General features: G+C 34.7%; 5 protein-coding genes across 5 annotated transcripts in view; all 5 read left to right on the top strand.

Annotated features, from left to right (window-relative positions):
- Nucleotides 1–19,804, top strand: part of LOC125823662 (uncharacterized) — a 608,951-nt gene that overhangs the window by 167,838 nt on the left and 421,309 nt on the right. The window lies entirely within an intron of this gene.
- LOC125823654 (probable aspartic proteinase GIP2) lies at nucleotides 1,087–2,458 on the top strand. Its single transcript, XM_049503007.1, has one exon. It carries the CDS (start codon nucleotides 1,087–1,089, stop codon nucleotides 2,407–2,409), a length of 1,323 nt encoding a protein of 440 aa, XP_049358964.1. The 3' UTR covers nucleotides 2,410–2,458.
- Nucleotides 1,264–7,777, top strand: LOC125823653 (probable aspartic proteinase GIP2). The gene is made up of 2 exons (XM_049503006.1): nucleotides 1,264–1,402; nucleotides 6,713–7,777. Exon 2 carries the CDS (start codon nucleotides 6,784–6,786, stop codon nucleotides 7,717–7,719), a length of 936 nt encoding a protein of 311 aa, XP_049358963.1. The 5' UTR covers nucleotides 1,264–1,402; nucleotides 6,713–6,783; the 3' UTR covers nucleotides 7,720–7,777.
- Nucleotides 11,702–13,092, top strand: LOC125823652 (probable aspartic proteinase GIP2). Its single transcript, XM_049503005.1, has one exon. It carries the CDS (start codon nucleotides 11,707–11,709, stop codon nucleotides 13,027–13,029), a length of 1,323 nt encoding a protein of 440 aa, XP_049358962.1. The 5' UTR covers nucleotides 11,702–11,706; the 3' UTR covers nucleotides 13,030–13,092.
- LOC125823649 (probable aspartic proteinase GIP2) lies at nucleotides 17,013–18,343 on the top strand. The gene has a single exon (XM_049503003.1). The coding sequence runs from the start codon at nucleotides 17,018–17,020 to the stop codon at nucleotides 18,341–18,343; it is 1,326 nt and encodes a 441-aa protein (XP_049358960.1). The 5' UTR covers nucleotides 17,013–17,017.

Genomic DNA, 19,804 nt, shown 5'->3' with positions numbered 1-19,804 from the left:
TATAATTTTTTGTTTATTTGATAAGATTGAATAAACAATTGGGGTTATTTTAATAGTTTTACAACTTATGAGATTTTTATGTTTATGAGAAAATATACAACACAAAAATTTCATATCGCATGTCCAAACAAACCTTCAATTTCATCTCATGATTCCATATCATGATACCATATCGCATGGCCAAACGGGCCCTAAGAAGGGAGATGAGAGGAAACAGGCTCTTTTTTTAACAATTTGCATAATCCCTAAATCACATATCACTATCCTTTTTGTTGGAACCGTTTCATGCCCACTACTCAATTCGAATCCCAAATTGACCTGGCCCTATTGCTCGTTCTCGGCCCAATAGCTCTTGTCAGCCCAATAACAACTTGTATGACATTAGTATCTACATTGGGCTGGACTTGATTCATAACAAGTGGATCTAGAATTTTCATTTAGGGGATTTGTTCCGTTACAAGAAACTTTTTAACTAAAGCTAAATGAAGAAATGTTCACAATGGAATTAAAACCATGGACGTGAGGGTCAATACAGAATTACTTTATATATATAATATAATATAATTTTTTATCGAGAAAATTGGGTGAACCCAGAAACCCACCTGGGTCCGCCCCTAAATTCTATGTCTCTTTATATTGACTAATAAATAACCTAAGGAGAAACTTAAAAAACAATTGTATATACCATATACTAATTAATATGAATATATAACTCCATCAAATGCGGTTCTTCACCAATTGTCTTTGACATAATAATAATAATAATAGGATAATGCTTCCACCATCCCTTTTCTTTCTTCATTTGGACGAAATCATTAACTGGCAGGCAATATCTATTAATTATGTGTATCTATAGTCAATGTTCATAGATCCTTGAATTCTTACATGACAACTTGTATATACTTCAATCAAAATGAACAATATATTATAAAGATTTATGCTTTCTTTCACCTTTCGTTTTGTCCTTTGGCTAATAAAATAACGTCATGTCATAAATCATCAAGAATCATATTAAATAAGCTTTACATCACTATAAATCAAGATACTACATCTCCAAATTCAACTCACTTCATCAATAACATAACAATGGTTACCAAAATAAATTCTCTATTCTTTTTTCTTTCTTTGATCTTTTTATTTTCCCTCTCCTTAGCTAAAACACCTCCGCGACCTCGAGCTTTTCTTCTTCCAGTAACAAAAGATGCATCCACTAAACAATTTGTCACAACCATTAACCAAAGAACTCCCCTAGTTCCAGTCAAACTTACGATCGATCTTGGTCAACGATTTTTATGGGTTGATTGTGAAAAAGGTTATGTTAGTTCATCTTATAAACCTGTCCCTTGTGGTTCTATCCCTTGTAAACGTTCTTTATCGGGTGCATGTGTTGAATCATGTGTAGGTCCTCCTTCACCAGGGTGCAACAATAACACTTGTTCACATATTCCTTATAATCCCTTTATTCGTACTAGCACGGGTGGTGAACTTGCTCAAGATGTCGTTTCACTTCAATCAACTGATGGCTCGAATCCTCGAAAATACTTTTCAACAAATGGAGTAGTTTTTGATTGTGCTCCTCATTCTCTTCTTGAAGGGCTAGCAAAGGGTGTTAAAGGGATTCTTGGACTTGGGAATGGTTATGTAGGATTTCCTACTCAATTAGCTAATGCTTTTAGTGTACCTCGAAAATTCGCTATATGCTTGACTTCATCCACAACCTCTCGTGGTGTTATCTTCTTTGGTGATAGTCCTTATGTATTTCTTCCTGGAATGGATGTCTCAAAGAGACTTGTTTACACTCCACTTCTGAAGAACCCTGTTAGTACATCGGGGTCATATTTTGAAGGGGAGCCTTCGATGGATTATTTTATTGGAGTGACATCAATCAAAATAAATGGTAATGTTGTACCAATAAACACCACATTGTTGAACATAACCAAAGATGGCAAAGGTGGAACAAAAATTAGTACGGTTGATCCTTACACGAAATTGGAGACTTCGATTTACAATGCTTTAACAAAGGCATTTGTGAAATCGCTTGCTAAGGTTCCAAGGGTGAAACGCGTGGCACCTTTTAAAGTGTGCTATAATAGAACGAGCTTGGGAAGTACTCGTGTTGGCCCTGGTGTTCCACCTATTGAGCTAGTGTTGGGAAACAAAAATGCTACTACATCATGGACTATTTGGGGAGCGAACTCTATGGTGGCGGTGAATAATGATGTGCTCTGTCTTGGATTTGTGGATGGAGGAGTTGAATTTGAACCAACAACTTCTATAGTCATTGGAGCACATCAAATTGAAAACAACCTTTTGCAATTTGACATTGCTAACAAAAAGTTGGGTTTTACTTCTTCACTCTTATTTGGTCAAACAACATGTGCCAACTTCAACTTTACATCCAAACCTTGATGGTATAATAAGGGATGTGCTTTTATGTAATTTTAGATTCAAATAAATGTTTCTTTTATTTTCAAAGGATGGAGTTATCAAGAATAAATCATGTATTCGACTTTGTTTGGTTGATGAATGTAGTCCCATTGGTGTCAAGTAGAAAAAAAGTCTCTGTTAAGAATTCCTACGTCGGAAAATGGATGAAAATTTGGTCTACTCATATGAACTTGAACAATTCTCCCTCATAAGCTAGCTTTTGGGTTGAGTTAGGCTCAAGATCCATCTTTACCGTTTCAATAATTAATATATTGAATAGTGCTACTACTTTAACGTTTTTCAGATATTTGTTGTATCCTTGCTAATAGTAATTAGAATTGCACGCCTACTATCAAAATATTACAAGTGAATGATAATTTAAATAAGATTTGCAATTAATGTTCCACGTTGATTTGTTTACATCCAGAAGGTAAGTGCTGAATCTCAGCTTTGAAGAATAGAGAAGAAGCTACAAGAGCAATTGTATTGATTGAGATCAAAAGGCTACATGTACAAGAGAAAAGGTTGATATTTATAGACTCACTCTGCCTCATTATTTGTAACTAACTGAATGTAACTAATTTTCTTACAAGTTGTTATAACTAACCAACCTATCCTAACTACCACCTTTAGGCTACACTCTCAAATAACAACATTACATATCACAACATCCCCCTTCAAGCTAGGTGGGGTAAAAATGTTAAGGACTCCTAGCTTGGTCGGTAGATATATAGTCATGTTGTACTTAAGTTAACACATCATCCGACTGTTCTTGAGTAGGTAGATAGTTTATTCTGATTAAGCTTTGTTGCAGTCTTTCCCTTATGAAATGACAGTCGATCTCAAAGTGTTTTGTCCTCTCATGATATACAGAATTTGCAGCGATCCATGTGAGACTTCTTGGGTTGCTGCAGAAATTGACTCAGAGTTTGAGGGTTGAAGGTTATATTTGGTCTGATCGTATTGAAATATAGCAACTTGCTAATCAATTTATGATACATTGCCTGATCCACCAGGGGTCTGATTGATCCTTTCGTAACATGCTCATCATACTGTTTCGATATATGTAAGTTTAACATTGGAATCAATGGGGGTACCTGCAGGTTTAGCTGCTAAAAGACCAACTTCTACTATAAGCTAGCTCTAATGCATATTTTCTTTGGTGGATTAGTATACCCTCTGCTGACCTAAAAAACTCAATATCTACGAAGTATTTTAGCTCACCAAAGTCCTTCATCTTAAAAACCTATTGCAGTTCCTTTTTTCTCTTCTATCAACTTGAGACTACTCCCAGTTATCAACATGTCATCTACAAACACAAGTACAACAATATTTCCTTCTTCTGACTTGTTGATGAACAATGAAAAATCATGTTGACTCTGTTTGAATTTGATATTAATGAGAGCTTTAATTTAGTCAACTTATGGTTCCACTGTTTTGGGGCTTGTTTAAGATCACACATGCATGGACTTTGTCAATCTAACACGACTGGCAAATCCTTGAGGAAATTGCATGTAAATTTCTTCATCAAGATCACCTTGCAGAAATGCATTGAAGACATTCATCTAATGTATATTCCAATGCTTTGCAGCAACAATAGACACTATAAACCTTATTGAAATCATTTTAATTACTAATGAAAATGTTTCTTTATAGTCTATTCCTCTTTTTGGTTATATCCCTTAGCAACCAATCTAGCTTCAAACCTCTCTATTTGTCCTGTTGATTTGTACTTGACTTTGTATATCCACCTACAACCTATAGGTCTATTAGTGTCTATTACAGACAACCTTTTGCAAATTCGACATTGCTAACAAAAGGTTGGGATTTACTTGTTCGCTCTTATTTGGTCAAACAGCATGTGCCAACTTCAACTTTACATCTACAGCTTGATGGTAAAAACAAAAACAAAATGGTTTGCTTTTGTAATTTTAAATTCAAATAATTATTTTCTTTTATTTTCCAAATGATGGAGTTGATCTAGAATACATGCATGTATCTGATCGATTTATTGTTTAATTTAGTAACAATGGTGTCAATTCGCAAAAAGTTTCAATAATTGATTGTGTATATCTATACTTTGTTTGGATGTTTGTTACCCATTGTATTATATTGTATTGTATGTTTCATATTGTACGTTTCATATTGTATTGGTAGTTTAAAGAAAATGTTTGTTTTGATTGTTATTCAAATTTTATTATGTCGTATCGTTAAACTCATCATTAGATAAATTGAAAATTCTCATTTTGTATAACGATCGATTTAGTGTGATCGCATTTTTATATTAATTTTTTCTTCTCATTTGTCTTTACTTATTTTTAATTATCTTATATTATCGTTTGCCCTACCTATTTTGATAGTAGTTCTACGTTGTACCTTACCTTACTTGTAAGTTTATCTTTCAGATTGTTGATGTGCGACATTATGTAATGATGGAGAACGATAAAATCTATCAAAGTAGGGTCGAGGACTGGAAGGTGTTCACCCAACACTACAAGAAATCCGGTTTTTTTTCTGGCGACTAAAGTTGCTAAAAACCCCGAAAGTCGCCACGAAATGCTATTAGTGGCGACCTTTAGGCCGTGGCAAGTTCCTCCATATCTGAAAGTTATCTGTGACGACTTTGGATGTTACCACTAAGGGTGTGTTTCGGTATAAAGGAAAATGTTTTTCAGAAAATATTTTTCAATTTTCTCATATTTAGTTGGTTGGCTTAAATATTTTGGAAAATATTTTCCAAATCAACTTATTTTCATCAAATTTAAGAAAAATAACTTCCCTTAGAAAAGTAAGAAAAAGATTTTCCAAAATCATTTTGAACCTCCCACATCAACTTTCCATCCTAACTTAAGTCTCAGATATCAATTCTCAATACTAATTCTAGATCTGACTCATGATTCTCAATTCAAAACTTGACTCTTGACCTCGATTTGGGATACAACTCTCGAGTTTCGAACTGAATCGGGGTTGGATCTCGAGTTAGAATTAGAAGTCGAATTTTAGGTCGAGTGTCGGGGTCGGGTCTCTGAGTGGGGTTAGGTATCGGGTCAAGTGTCGAGGTTGGGTCATGTTTAGTTCTCATGTCTTAAGTCAAGGTCGTTTTTTCCATCACAATTTTCTCTTCGAGAGCACTCAGAATCGAGTGTTGGGTGTTAGGGTTGGATTGCATTGCAAAAGTTGGATCTTGAGTTGGATGTTGAGGTTGGAAGTCGGGGTTGGGTCTCGGATCGGGTTCAAGCTCGGGTGTCGGGATCGTGTCCTGATTCGGGTTAGGTATTGGGATCGTGTCCTGATTCGGTTCATGGTCATGATCGGGTTCTAGTTTAAATGTCGAGTCCCGTATCAGGAGTAGGGGTCAGGTTCCAAATTGGGTGTCGGAGGCAGATGTCCAATCAATTATTGAGGTTGACTTTTAGGGTAGAATCTATTTTCCTAAAAAGTATTTTGTACTCTAGACAAATATAAAATATAATTTTGTTAAAAATATTTTTCATTCACCAATCATACATTAAAAAATATTTTCCACTCACTAGTCAACGAGAAAAATAAGTTAGAAACCAACTTATTTTCTAGAAAAATATTTTCTACAAAAACATTTTCCATCCTACCAAACTTACCCTATGTCTCATTATATTGACTGATGCATCTTGTATTCTTTGAACAATATGATAATTAAATAACCAAGGGAGAAATTCGAAAAGCGATTGTAGTACTAATTGATATGAACATAATAATAATAATAGTAGAATGCTTCTTCCATTTCTTTATTTTCTTCATTTGGACGAAATTATGAACTGGCAGGCAATATAATATCTATTACGTAATTATATATAGTCAATGATCATAGATCCTAGAATTCTTAATGGGCAACTTGTATAATCAAGAATCATAGTATTAAATAAGCTTTACATCGCTATAAATCAAGATGCTACATCTCCAAATTCTACTCACTTCATCAATAACGTAACAATGGTTATCAAAATAAATTTTATATCCTTGTTTCTTTCTTTGATCCTCTTATTTTCCCTCTCCTTCGCGAAAACGCCTCCGCGACCTCGAGCTTTTCTTCTTCCAGTAATGAAAGATGCATCCACTAAACAATTTGTCACAACCATTAACCAAAGAACACCCCTTGTCCCAGTCAAACTTTCGATCGATCTTGGTCAACGATTTTTATGGGTTGATTGTGAAAAAGGTTATGTTAGTTCATCTTATAAACCTGTCCCTTGTGGTTCCATCCCTTGTAAACGTTCTTTATCGGGTGCATGTGTTGAATCATGTGTAGGTTCTCCTTCACCAGGGTGCAACAATAACACTTGTTCACATATTCCTTATAATCCCTTTATTCGTACTAGCATGGGTGGTGAACTTGCTCAAGATGTCGTTTCACTTCAATCGACCGATGGCTCGAATCCTCGAAAATACTTTTCAACAAATGGAGTAGTTTTTGATTGTGCTCCTCATTCTCTTCTTGAAGGACTAGCAAAGGGAGTTAAAGGGATTCTTGGACTTGGGAATGGTTATGTAGGATTTCCTACTCAATTAGCTAATGCTTTTAGTGTACCTCGAAAATTCGCTATATGCTTGACTTCATCCACAACCTCTCGTGGTGTTATCTTCTTTGGTGATAGTCCTTATGTATTTCTTCCTGGAATGGATGTCTCAAAGAGACTTGTTTACACTCCACTTCTGAAGAACCCTGTTAGTACATCGGGGTCATATTTTGAAGGGGAGCCTTCGATGGATTATTTTATTGGAGTGACATCAATCAAAATAAATGGTAATGTTGTACCAATAAACACCACATTGTTGAACATAACCAAAGATGGCAAAGGTGGAACAAAAATTAGTACGGTTGATCCTTACACGAAATTGGAGACTTCGATTTACAATGCTTTAACAAAGGCATTTGTGAAATCGCTTGCTAAGGTTCCAAGGGTGAAACGCGTGGCACCTTTTAAAGTGTGCTATAATAGAACGAGCTTGGGAAGTACTCGTGTTGGCCCTGGTGTTCCACCTATTGAGCTAGTGTTGGGAAACAAAAATGCTACTACATCATGGACTATTTGGGGAGCGAACTCTATGGTGGCGGTGAATAATGATGTGCTCTGTCTTGGATTTGTGGATGGAGGAGTTGAATTTGAACCAACAACTTCTATAGTCATTGGAGCACATCAAATTGAAAACAACCTTTTGCAATTTGACATTGCTAACAAAAAGTTGGGTTTTACTTCTTCACTCTTATTTGGTCAAACAACATGTGCCAACTTCAACTTTACATCCAAACCTTGATGGTATAATAAGGGATGTGCTTTTATGTAATTTTAGATTCAAATAAATGTTTCTTTTATTTTCAAAGGATGGAGTTATCAAGAATAAATCATGTATTCGACTTTGTTTGGTTGATGAATGTAGTCCCATTGGTGTCAAGTAGAAAAAAAGTCTCTGTTAAGAATTCCTACGTCGGAAAATGGATGAAAATTTGGTCTACTCATATGAACTTGAACAATTCTCCCTCATAAGCTAGCTTTTGGGTTGAGTTAGGCTCAAGATCCATCTTTACCGTTTCAATAATTAATATATTGAATAGTGCTACTACTTTAACGTTTTTCAGATATTTGTTGTATCCTTGCTAATAGTAATTAGAATTGCACGCCTACTATCAAAATATTACAAGTGAATGATAATTTAAATAAGATTTGCAATTAATGTTCCACGTTGATTTGTTTACATCCAGAAGGTAAGTGCTGAATCTCAGCTTTGAAGAATAGAGAAGAAGCTACAAGAGCAATTGTATTGATTGAGATCAAAAGGCTACATGTACAAGAGAAAAGGTTGATATTTATAGACTCACTCTGCCTCATTATTTGTAACTAACTGAATGTAACTAATTTTCTTACAAGTTGTTATAACTAACCAACCTATCCTAACTACCACCTTTAGGCTACACTCTCAAATAACAACATTACATATCACAACATCCCCCTTCAAGCTAGGTGGGGTAAAAATGTTAAGGACTCCTAGCTTGGTCGGTAGATATATAGTCATGTTGTACTTAAGTTAACACATCATCCGACTGTTCTTGAGTAGGTAGATAGTTTATTCTGATTAAGCTTTGTTGCAGTCTTTCCCTTATGAAATGACAGTCGATCTCAAAGTGTTTTGTCCTCTCATGATATACAGAATTTGCAGCGATCCATGTGAGACTTCTTGGGTTGCTGCAGAAATTGACTCAGAGTTTGAGGGTTGAAGGTTATATTTGGTCTGATCGTATTGAAATATAGCAACTTGCTAATCAATTTATGATACATTGCCTGATCCACCAGGGGTCTGATTGATCCTTTCGTAACATGCTCATCATACTGTTTCGATATATGTAAGTTTAACATTGGAATCAATGGGGGTACCTGCAGGTTTAGCTGCTAAAAGACCAACTTCTACTATAAGCTAGCTCTAATGCATATTTTCTTTGGTGGATTAGTATACCCTCTGCTGACCTAAAAAACTCAATATCTACGAAGTATTTTAGCTCACCAAAGTCCTTCATCTTAAAAACCTATTGCAGTTCCTTTTTTCTCTTCTATCAACTTGAGACTACTCCCAGTTATCAACATGTCATCTACAAACACAAGTACAACAATATTTCCTTCTTCTGACTTGTTGATGAACAATGAAAAATCATGTTGACTCTGTTTGAATTTGATATTAATGAGAGCTTTAATTTAGTCAACTTATGGTTCCACTGTTTTGGGGCTTGTTTAAGATCACACATGCATGGACTTTGTCAATCTAACACGACTGGCAAATCCTTGAGGAAATTGCATGTAAATTTCTTCATCAAGATCACCTTGCAGAAATGCATTGAAGACATTCATCTAATGTATATTCCAATGCTTTGCAGCAACAATAGACACTATAAACCTTATTGAAATCATTTTAATTACTAATGAAAATGTTTCTTTATAGTCTATTCCTCTTTTTGGTTATATCCCTTAGCAACCAATCTAGCTTCAAACCTCTCTATTTGTCCTGTTGATTTGTACTTGACTTTGTATATCCACCTACAACCTATAGGTCTATTAGTGTCTATTACAGACAACCTTTTGCAAATTCGACATTGCTAACAAAAGGTTGGGATTTACTTGTTCGCTCTTATTTGGTCAAACAGCATGTGCCAACTTCAACTTTACATCTACAGCTTGATGGTAAAAACAAAAACAAAATGGTTTGCTTTTGTAATTTTAAATTCAAATAATTATTTTCTTTTATTTTCCAAATGATGGAGTTGATCTAGAATACATGCATGTATCTGATCGATTTATTGTTTAATTTAGTAACAATGGTGTCAATTCGCAAAAAGTTTCAATAATTGATTGTGTATATCTATACTTTGTTTGGATGTTTGTTACCCATTGTATTATATTGTATTGTATGTTTCATATTGTACGTTTCATATTGTATTGGTAGTTTAAAGAAAATGTTTGTTTTGATTGTTATTCAAATTTTATTATGTCGTATCGTTAAACTCATCATTAGATAAATTGAAAATTCTCATTTTGTATAACGATCGATTTAGTGTGATCGCATTTTTATATTAATTTTTTCTTCTCATTTGTCTTTACTTATTTTTTAATTATCTTATATTATCGTTTGCCCTACCTATTTTGATAGTAGTTCTACGTTGTACCTTACCTTACTTGTAAGTTTATCTTTCAGATTGTTGATGTGCGACATTATGTAATGATGGAGAACGATAAAATCTATCAAAGTAGGGTCGAGGACTGGAAGGTGTTCACCCAACACTACAAGAAATCCGGTTTTTTTCTGGCGACTAAAGTTGCTAAAAACCCCGAAAGTCGCCACGAAATGCTATTAGTGGCGACCTTTAGGCCGTGGCAAGTTCCTCCATATCTGAAAGTTATCTGTGACGACTTTGGATGTTACCACTAAGGGTGTGTTTCGGTATAAAGGAAAATGTTTTTCAGAAAATATTTTTCAATTTTCTCATATTTAGTTGGTTGGCTTAAATATTTTGGAAAATATTTTCCAAATCAACTTATTTTCATCAAATTTAAGAAAAATAACTTCCCTTAGAAAAGTAAGAAAAAGATTTTCCAAAATCATTTTGAACCTCCCACATCAACTTTCCATCCTAACTTAAGTCTCAGATATCAATTCTCAATACTAATTCTAGATCTGACTCATGATTCTCAATTCAAAACTTGACTCTTGACCTCGATTTGGGATACAACTCTCGAGTTTCGAACTGAATCGGGGTTGGATCTCGAGTTAGAATTAGAAGTCGAATTTTAGGTCGAGTGTCGGGGTCGGGTCTCTGAGTGGGGTTAGGTATCGGGTCAAGTGTCGAGGTTGGGTCATGTTTAGTTCTCATGTCTTAAGTCAAGGTCGTTTTTTCCATCACAATTTTCTCTTCGAGAGCACTCAGAATCGAGTGTTGGGTGTTAGGGTTGGATTGCATTGCAAAAGTTGGATCTTGAGTTGGATGTTGAGGTTGGAAGTCGGGGTTGGGTCTCGGATCGGGTTCAAGCTCGGGTGTCGGGATCGTGTCCTGATTCGGGTTAGGTATTGGGATCGTGTCCTGATTCGGTTCATGGTCATGATCGGGTTCTAGTTTAAATGTCGAGTCCCGTATCAGGAGTAGGGGTCAGGTTCCAAATTGGGTGTCGGAGGCAGATGTCCAATCAATTATTGAGGTTGACTTTTAGGGTAGAATCTATTTTCCTAAAAAGTATTTTGTACTCTAGACAAATATAAAATATAATTTTGTTAAAAATATTTTTCATTCACCAATCATACATTAAAAAATATTTTCCACTCACTAGTCAACGAGAAAAATAAGTTAGAAACCAACTTATTTTCTAGAAAAATATTTTCTACAAAAACATTTTCCATCCTACCAAACTTACCCTATGTCTCATTATATTGACTGATGCATCTTGTATTCTTTGAACAATATGATAATTAAATAACCAAGGGAGAAATTCGAAAAGCGATTGTAGTACTAATTGATATGAACATAATAATAATAATAGTAGAATGCTTCTTCCATTTCTTTATTTTCTTCATTTGGACGAAATTATGAACTGGCAGGCAATATAATATCTATTACGTAATTATATATAGTCAATGATCATAGATCCTAGAATTCTTAATGGGCAACTTGTATAATCAAGAATCATAGTATTAAATAAGCTTTACATCGCTATAAATCAAGATGCTACATCTCCAAATTCTACTCACTTCATCAATAACGTAACAATGGTTATCAAAATAAATTTTATATCCTTGTTTCTTTCTTTGATCCTCTTATTTTCCCTCTCCTTCGCGAAAACGCCTCCGCGACCTCGAGCTTTTCTTCTTCCAGTAATGAAAGATGCATCCACTAAACAATTTGTCACAACCATTAACCAAAGAACACCCCTTGTCCCAGTCAAACTTTCGATCGATCTTGGTCAACGATTTTTATGGGTTGATTGTGAAAAAGGTTATGTTAGTTCATCTTATAAACCTGTCCCTTGTGGTTCCATCCCTTGTAAACGTTCTTTATCGGGTGCATGTGTTGAATCATGTGTAGGTTCTCCTTCACCAGGGTGCAACAATAACACTTGTTCACATATTCCTTATAATCCCTTTATTCGTACTAGCATGGGTGGTGAACTTGCTCAAGATGTCGTTTCACTTCAATCGACCGATGGCTCGAATCCTCGAAAATACTTTTCAACAAATGGAGTAGTTTTTGATTGTGCTCCTCATTCTCTTCTTGAAGGACTAGCAAAGGGAGTTAAAGGGATTCTTGGACTTGGGAATGGTTATGTAGGATTTCCTACTCAATTAGCTAATGCTTTTAGTGTACCTCGAAAATTCGCTATATGCTTGACTTCATCCACAACCTCTCGTGGTGTTATCTTCTTTGGTGATAGTCCTTATGTATTTCTTCCTGGAATGGATGTCTCAAAGAGACTTGTTTACACTCCACTTCTGAAGAACCCTGTTAGTACATCGGGGTCATATTTTGAAGGGGAGCCTTCGATGGATTATTTTATTGGAGTGACATCAATCAAAATAAATGGTAATGTTGTACCAATAAACACCACATTGTTGAACATAACCAAAGATGGCAAAGGTGGAACAAAAATTAGTACGGTTGATCCTTACACGAAATTGGAGACTTCGATTTACAATGCTTTAACAAAGGCATTTGTGAAATCGCTTGCTAAGGTTCCAAGGGTGAAACGCGTGGCACCTTTTAAAGTGTGCTATAATAGAACGAGCTTGGGAAGTACTCGTGTTGGCCCTGGTGTTCCACCTATTGAGCTAGTGTTGGGAAACAAAAATGCTACTACATCATGGACTATTTGGGGAGCGAACTCTATGGTGGCGGTGAATAATGATGTGCTCTGTCTTGGATTTGTGGATGGAGGAGTTGAATTTGAACCAACAACTTCTATAGTCATTGGAGCACATCAAATTGAAAACAACCTTTTGCAATTTGACATTGCTAACAAAAAGTTGGGTTTTACTTCTTCACTCTTATTTGGTCAAACAACATGTGCCAACTTCAACTTTACATCCAAACCTTGATGGTATAATAAGGGATGTGCTTTTATGTAATTTTAGATTCAAATAAATGTTTCTTTTATTTTCAAAGGATGGAGTTATCAAGAATAAATCATGTATTCGACTTTGTTTGGTTGATGAATGTAGTCCCATTGGTGTCAAGTAGAAAAAAAGTCTCTGTTAAGAATTCCTACGTCGGAAAATGGATGAAAATTTGGTCTACTCATATGAACTTGAACAATTCTCCCTCATAAGCTAGCTTTTGGGTTGAGTTAGGCTCAAGATCCATCTTTACCGTTTCAATAATTAATATATTGAATAGTGCTACTACTTTAACGTTTTTCAGATATTTGTTGTATCCTTGCTAATAGTAATTAGAATTGCACGCCTACTATCAAAATATTACAAGTGAATGATAATTTAAATAAGATTTGCAATTAATGTTCCACGTTGATTTGTTTACATCCAGAAGGTAAGTGCTGAATCTCAGCTTTGAAGAATAGAGAAGAAGCTACAAGAGCAATTGTATTGATTGAGATCAAAAGGCTACATGTACAAGAGAAAAGGTTGATATTTATAGACTCACTCTGCCTCATTATTTGTAACTAACTGAATGTAACTAATTTTCTTACAAGTTGTTATAACTAACCAACCTATCCTAACTACCACCTTTAGGCTACACTCTCAAATAACAACATTACATATCACAACATCCCCCTTCAAGCTAGGTGGGGTAAAAATGTTAAGGACTCCTAGCTTGGTCGGTAGATATATAGTCATGTTGTACTTAAGTTAACACATCATCCGACTGTTCTTGAGTAGGTAGATAGTTTATTCTGATTAAGCTTTGTTGCAGTCTTTCCCTTATGAAATGACAGTCGATCTCAAAGTGTTTTGTCCTCTCATGATATACAGAATTTGCAGCGATCCATGTGAGACTTCTTGGGTTGCTGCAGAAATTGACTCAGAGTTTGAGGGTTGAAGGTTATATTTGGTCTGATCGTATTGAAATATAGCAACTTGCTAATCAATTTATGATACATTGCCTGATCCACCAGGGGTCTGATTGATCCTTTCGTAACATGCTCATCATACTGTTTCGATATATGTAAGTTTAACATTGGAATCAATGGGGGTACCTGCAGGTTTAGCTGCTAAAAGACCAACTTCTACTATAAGCTAGCTCTAATGCATATTTTCTTTGGTGGATTAGTATACCCTCTGCTGACCTAAAAAACTCAATATCTACGAAGTATTTTAGCTCACCAAAGTCCTTCATCTTAAAAACCTATTGCAGTTCCTTTTTTCTCTTCTATCAACTTGAGACTACTCCCAGTTATCAACATGTCATCTACAAACACAAGTACAACAATATTTCCTTCTTCTGACTTGTTGATGAACAATGAAAAATCATGTTGACTCTGTTTGAATTTGATATTAATGAGAGCTTTAATTTAGTCAACTTATGGTTCCACTGTTTTGGGGCTTGTTTAAGATCACACATGCATGGACTTTGTCAATCTAACACGACTGGCAAATCCTTGAGGAAATTGCATGTAAATTTCTTCATCAAGATCACCTTGCAGAAATGCATTGAAGACATTCATCTAATGTATATTCCAATGCTTTGCAGCAACAATAGACACTATAAACCTTATTGAAATCATTTTAATTACTAATGAAAATGTTTCTTTATAGTCTATTCCTCTTTTTGGTTATATCCCTTAGCAACCAATCTAGCTTCAAACCTCTCTATTTGTCCTGTTGATTTGTACTTGACTTTGTATATCCACCTACAACCTATAGGTCTATTAGTGTCTATTACAGACAACCTTTTGCAAATTCGACATTGCTAACAAAAGGTTGGGATTTACTTGTTCGCTCTTATTTGGTCAAACAGCATGTGCCAACTTCAACTTTACATCTACAGCTTGATGGTAAAAACAAAAACAAAATGGTTTGCTTTTGTAATTTTAAATTCAAATAATTATTTTCTTTTATTTTCCAAATGATGGAGTTGATCTAGAATACATGCATGTATCTGATCGATTTATTGTTTAATTTAGTAACAATGGTGTCAATTCGCAAAAAGTTTCAATAATTGATTGTGTATATCTATACTTTGTTTGGATGTTTGTTACCCATTGTATTATATTGTATTGTATGTTTCATATTGTACGTTTCATATTGTATTGGTAGTTTAAAGAAAATGTTTGTTTTGATTGTTATTCAAATTTTATTATGTCGTATCGTTAAACTCATCATTAGATAAATTGAAAATTCTCATTTTGTATAACGATCGATTTAGTGTGATCGCATTTTTATATTAATTTTTTCTTCTCATTTGTCTTTACTTATTTTTTAATTATCTTATATTATCGTTTGCCCTACCTATTTTGATAGTAGTTCTACGTTGTACCTTACCTTACTTGTAAGTTTATCTTTCAGATTGTTGATGTGCGACATTATGTAATGATGGAGAACGATAAAATCTATCAAAGTAGGGTCGAGGACTGGAAGGTGTTCACCCAACACTACAAGAAATCCGGTTTTTTTTCTGGCGACTAAAGTTGCTAAAAACCCCGAAAGTCGCCACGAAATGCTATTAGTGGCGACCTTTAGGCCGTGGCAAGTTCCTCCATATCTGAAAGTTATCTGTGACGACTTTGGATGTTACCACTAAGGGTGTGTTTCGGTATAAAGGAAAATGTTTTTCAGAAAATATTTTTCAATTTTCTCATATTTAGTTGGTTGGCTTAAATATTTTGGAAAATATTTTCCAAATCAACTTATTTTCATCAAATTTAAGAAAAATAACTTCCCTTAGAAAAGTAAGAAAAAGATTTTCCAAAATCATTTTGAACCTCCCACATCAACTTTCCATCCTAACTTAAGTCTCAGATATCAATTCTCAATACTAATTCTAGATCTGACTCATGATTCTCAATTCAAAACTTGACTCTTGACCTCGATTTGGGATACAACTCTCGAGTTTCGAACTGAATCGGGGTTGGATCTCGAGTTAGAATTAGAAGTCGAATTTTAGGTCGAGTGTCGGGGTCGGGTCTCTGAGTGGGGTTAGGTATCGGGTCAAGTGTCGAGGTTGGGTCATGTTTAGTTCTCATGTCTTAAGTCAAGGTCGTTTTTTCCATCACAATTTTCTCTTCGAGAGCACTCAGAATCGAGTGTTGGGTGTTAGGGTTGGATTGCATTGCAAAAGTTGGATCTTGAGTTGGATGTTGAGGTTGGAAGTCGGGGTTGGGTCTCGGATCGGGTTCAAGCTCGGGTGTCGGGATCGTGTCCTGATTCGGGTTAGGTATTGGGATCGTGTCCTGATTCGGTTCATGGTCATGATCGGGTTCTAGTTTAAATGTCGAGTCCCGTATCAGGAGTAGGGGTCAGGTTCCAAATTGGGTGTCGGAGGCAGATGTCCAATCAATTATTGAGGTTGACTTTTAGGGTAGAATCTATTTTCCTAAAAAGTATTTTGTACTCTAGACAAATATAAAATATAATTTTGTTAAAAATATTTTTCATTCACCAATCATACATTAAAAAATATTTTCCACTCACTAGTCAACGAGAAAAATAAGTTAGAAACCAACTTATTTTCTAGAAAAATATTTTCTACAAAAACATTTTCCATCCTACCAAACTTACCCTATGTCTCATTATATTGACTGATGCATCTTGTATTCTTTGAACAATATGATAATTAAATAACCAAGGGAGAAATTCGAAAAGCGATTGTAGTACTAATTGATATGAACATAATAATAATAATAGTAGAATGCTTCTTCCATTTCTTTATTTTCTTCATTTGGACGAAATTATGAACTGGCAGGCAATATAATATCTATTACGTAATTATATATAGTCAATGATCATAGATCCTAGAATTCTTAATGGGCAACTTGTATAATCAAGAATCATAGTATTAAATAAGCTTTACATCGCTATAAATCAAGATGCTACATCTCCAAATTCTACTCACTTCATCAATAACGTAACAATGGTTATCAAAATAAATTTTATATCCTTGTTTCTTTCTTTGATCCTCTTATTTTCCCTCTCCTTCGCGAAAACGCCTCCGCGACCTCGAGCTTTTCTTCTTCCAGTAATGAAAGATGCATCCACTAAACAATTTGTCACAACCATTAACCAAAGAACACCCCTTGTCCCAGTCAAACTTTCGATCGATCTTGGTCAACGATTTTTATGGGTTGATTGTGAAAAAGGTTATGTTAGTTCATCTTATAAACCTGTCCCTTGTGGTTCCATCCCTTGTAAACGTTCTTTATCGGGTGCATGTGTTGAATCATGTGTAGGTTCTCCTTCACCAGGGTGCAACAATAACACTTGTTCACATATTCCTTATAATCCCTTTATTCGTACTAGCATGGGTGGTGAACTTGCTCAAGATGTCGTTTCACTTCAATCGACCGATGGCTCGAATCCTCGAAAATACTTTTCAACAAATGGAGTAGTTTTTGATTGTGCTCCTCATTCTCTTCTTGAAGGACTAGCAAAGGGAGTTAAAGGGATTCTTGGACTTGGGAATGGTTATGTAGGATTTCCTACTCAATTAGCTAATGCTTTTAGTGTACCTCGAAAATTCGCTATATGCTTGACTTCATCCACAACCTCTCGTGGTGTTATCTTCTTTGGTGATAGTCCTTATGTTTTTCTTCCTGGAATGGATTCCTCAATAAGATTTGATTACACTCCACTTCTCAAAAACCCCGTTAGTACATCAGGTTCGTATTATGAAGGGGAGCCTTCAACGGATTATTTTATTGGAGTGACATCTATTAAAATACATAGTATTGTTGTGCCAATAAATACCACATTGTTGAACATTACCAAAGATGGCAAAGGGGGAACAAAAATTAGTACGGTTGAACCTTACACAAAATTAGAGACTTCGATTTATAATGCTTTAACGAAGGCATTTGTTACAGCGCTTCTTAATGTTCCAATGGTGAAACCTGTGGCTCCTTTTAAATTGTGCTATAATAAAACGAGCTTGGGAAGTAATCAGGTTGGCCCTAGTGTTCCACCTATTGAACTAGTGTTGCGTAACAAAAATGCTACTACGTATACATCTTGGTTTATTTGGGGTGCGAATTCTATGGTGGCGGTGAATAATGATGTGGTTTGTTTTGGATTTGTGGATGGTGGAGTTGAATTTGAACCAACTTCTATAGTCATTGGAACCCATCAAATTGAAGACAACCTTTTGCAATTTGACATTGCTAACAAAAGGTTGGGTTTTACTTCATCGCTCTTATTTGATGAAATAACATGTGCTAACTTCAACTTTACAACCAAAGCTTGATGGTAAAAAAAAAAAAGTGTGCTTTTGTAATTTTAGATTCAAATAAATGTTCAATTTTATTTTCCAAAGGATGAATTGATCAAGAATAAATGTAATCAACTTCGTTTGGTTGTTGAATTTAGACGCAATGGTGTCAATTAGCAAAAGTCCCAATAATTAGTGTATATCTACACCTTGTTTGGATGGTTGTTACCATTGTATTGCATTGTATTGTTAGTTTAAATAAAATGTTTGTTTTTATTGTTACTTAAATTAATGACGAAAAGTTTCATTTCGTATAGCGATTAATTTGGTGTGATCGCGTTTTTACCTTAATTTTTCCTTCTCTTTTGTCTTTACATGTTATTTAATTATCTTATTGTATCGTTTACCCTACCTTTTTATAGTAATTGTTCTACATTGTACTCTACTTTTCTTGTAGGTTTATCCTTCATATTATTGATGTGTAGCATTCTGTAACGACAAAGAACTATACAATCTATAGAAATAGGGTGGGAGCTAGGGGGACGGGAGGGTGTTCATCCAATCCATTTTTTTAATTTTTATGTAGATATGTTGATTTTAAATCCTCTAAGCACAAGACTTGAGGTTGGTTTTGTACTGTATTTGAGGGTTTAAAATTCACCTTTAGTTCCAATTTCAAATCTCAAACACAACATTTTTTTCCAATCCCCTTACTAATCATGAACTTGCACATTATTCAAACATTGTATTCATTAAATCAATACTCCCTCCATTTAAAAATGAATGACTTAATTTCCTTTTTAGTTTGTTTAAAAAAGAATGATCCCTCTCCTTTTTTGGAAACACTTTAACTTTAACCTTCCACTTGACATGTTTAAGACCACAAGATGTAAGAATATTTTGGTACATTTAACATAACTTTTATTTAGAACCACAAAATTAAAAAGTCTTCTTTCTGTTTTTAAACTTTGTTCGAAGTCAAACTAGATCATTCTTTTTTAAACGAAGAGAATATAATACAATGCAATATATTCTAAAAAATAAGTAACAACCATTTAAACAGAGTAGACTTTTGCTAGTGAGAGCATGTTGACTACCAATTTTAAGTGCGTAAATGGCTTAAATGAGCTTACAAAGCTTGGTGTAGCGGGTTGGGTTAGCATATGATTTCACTTTGTTTATGATAAGATGGCTCGAATCTAACCGTTCGATTTTGGTAGAAGTGAAATCAGATTTTTAATTTTATGATTTTGATTTTTATAATGAGGATTTCAACTCAAGTGTTAATATTTAGGTTTTAAACTTAATATTTAATTTATACATATTTAATAAATAGTTTGATACAAATACATTATTTGAGCAAAAGTTATTGAGTTCGACCAAATCCACAATCAAATTTCTAGCTGCACCTCTGATTTTTGGTAGTTTAGAGTGGTCAAAATTTCACTTTAATTCGATTATAATGATTTTATAGTTAAAAAGATAGTACTTATTAGC

This window comes from Solanum verrucosum, unplaced genomic scaffold, assembly GCF_900185275.1.
Source record: "Solanum verrucosum unplaced genomic scaffold, falcon-dt-bn FXZP01000093.1, whole genome shotgun sequence".
Lineage (NCBI taxonomy): Eukaryota > Viridiplantae > Streptophyta > Magnoliopsida > Solanales > Solanaceae > Solanum > Solanum verrucosum.
Note: the sequence above shows the minus strand (reverse complement) of the source record. Positions and strands in the feature narration are given on the sequence as shown.

Excerpts from the sequence above, each read along its gene's own strand:
- LOC125823654 (XM_049503007.1), top strand. The coding sequence starts at position 1,087 with ATGGTTACCAAAATAAATTCTCTATTCTTTTTTCTTTCTTTGATCTTT.
- LOC125823653 (XM_049503006.1), top strand. The coding sequence starts at position 6,784 with ATGGGTGGTGAACTTGCTCAAGATGTCGTTTCACTTCAATCGACCGAT.
- LOC125823652 (XM_049503005.1), top strand. The coding sequence starts at position 11,707 with ATGGTTATCAAAATAAATTTTATATCCTTGTTTCTTTCTTTGATCCTC.
- LOC125823649 (XM_049503003.1), top strand. The coding sequence starts at position 17,018 with ATGGTTATCAAAATAAATTTTATATCCTTGTTTCTTTCTTTGATCCTC.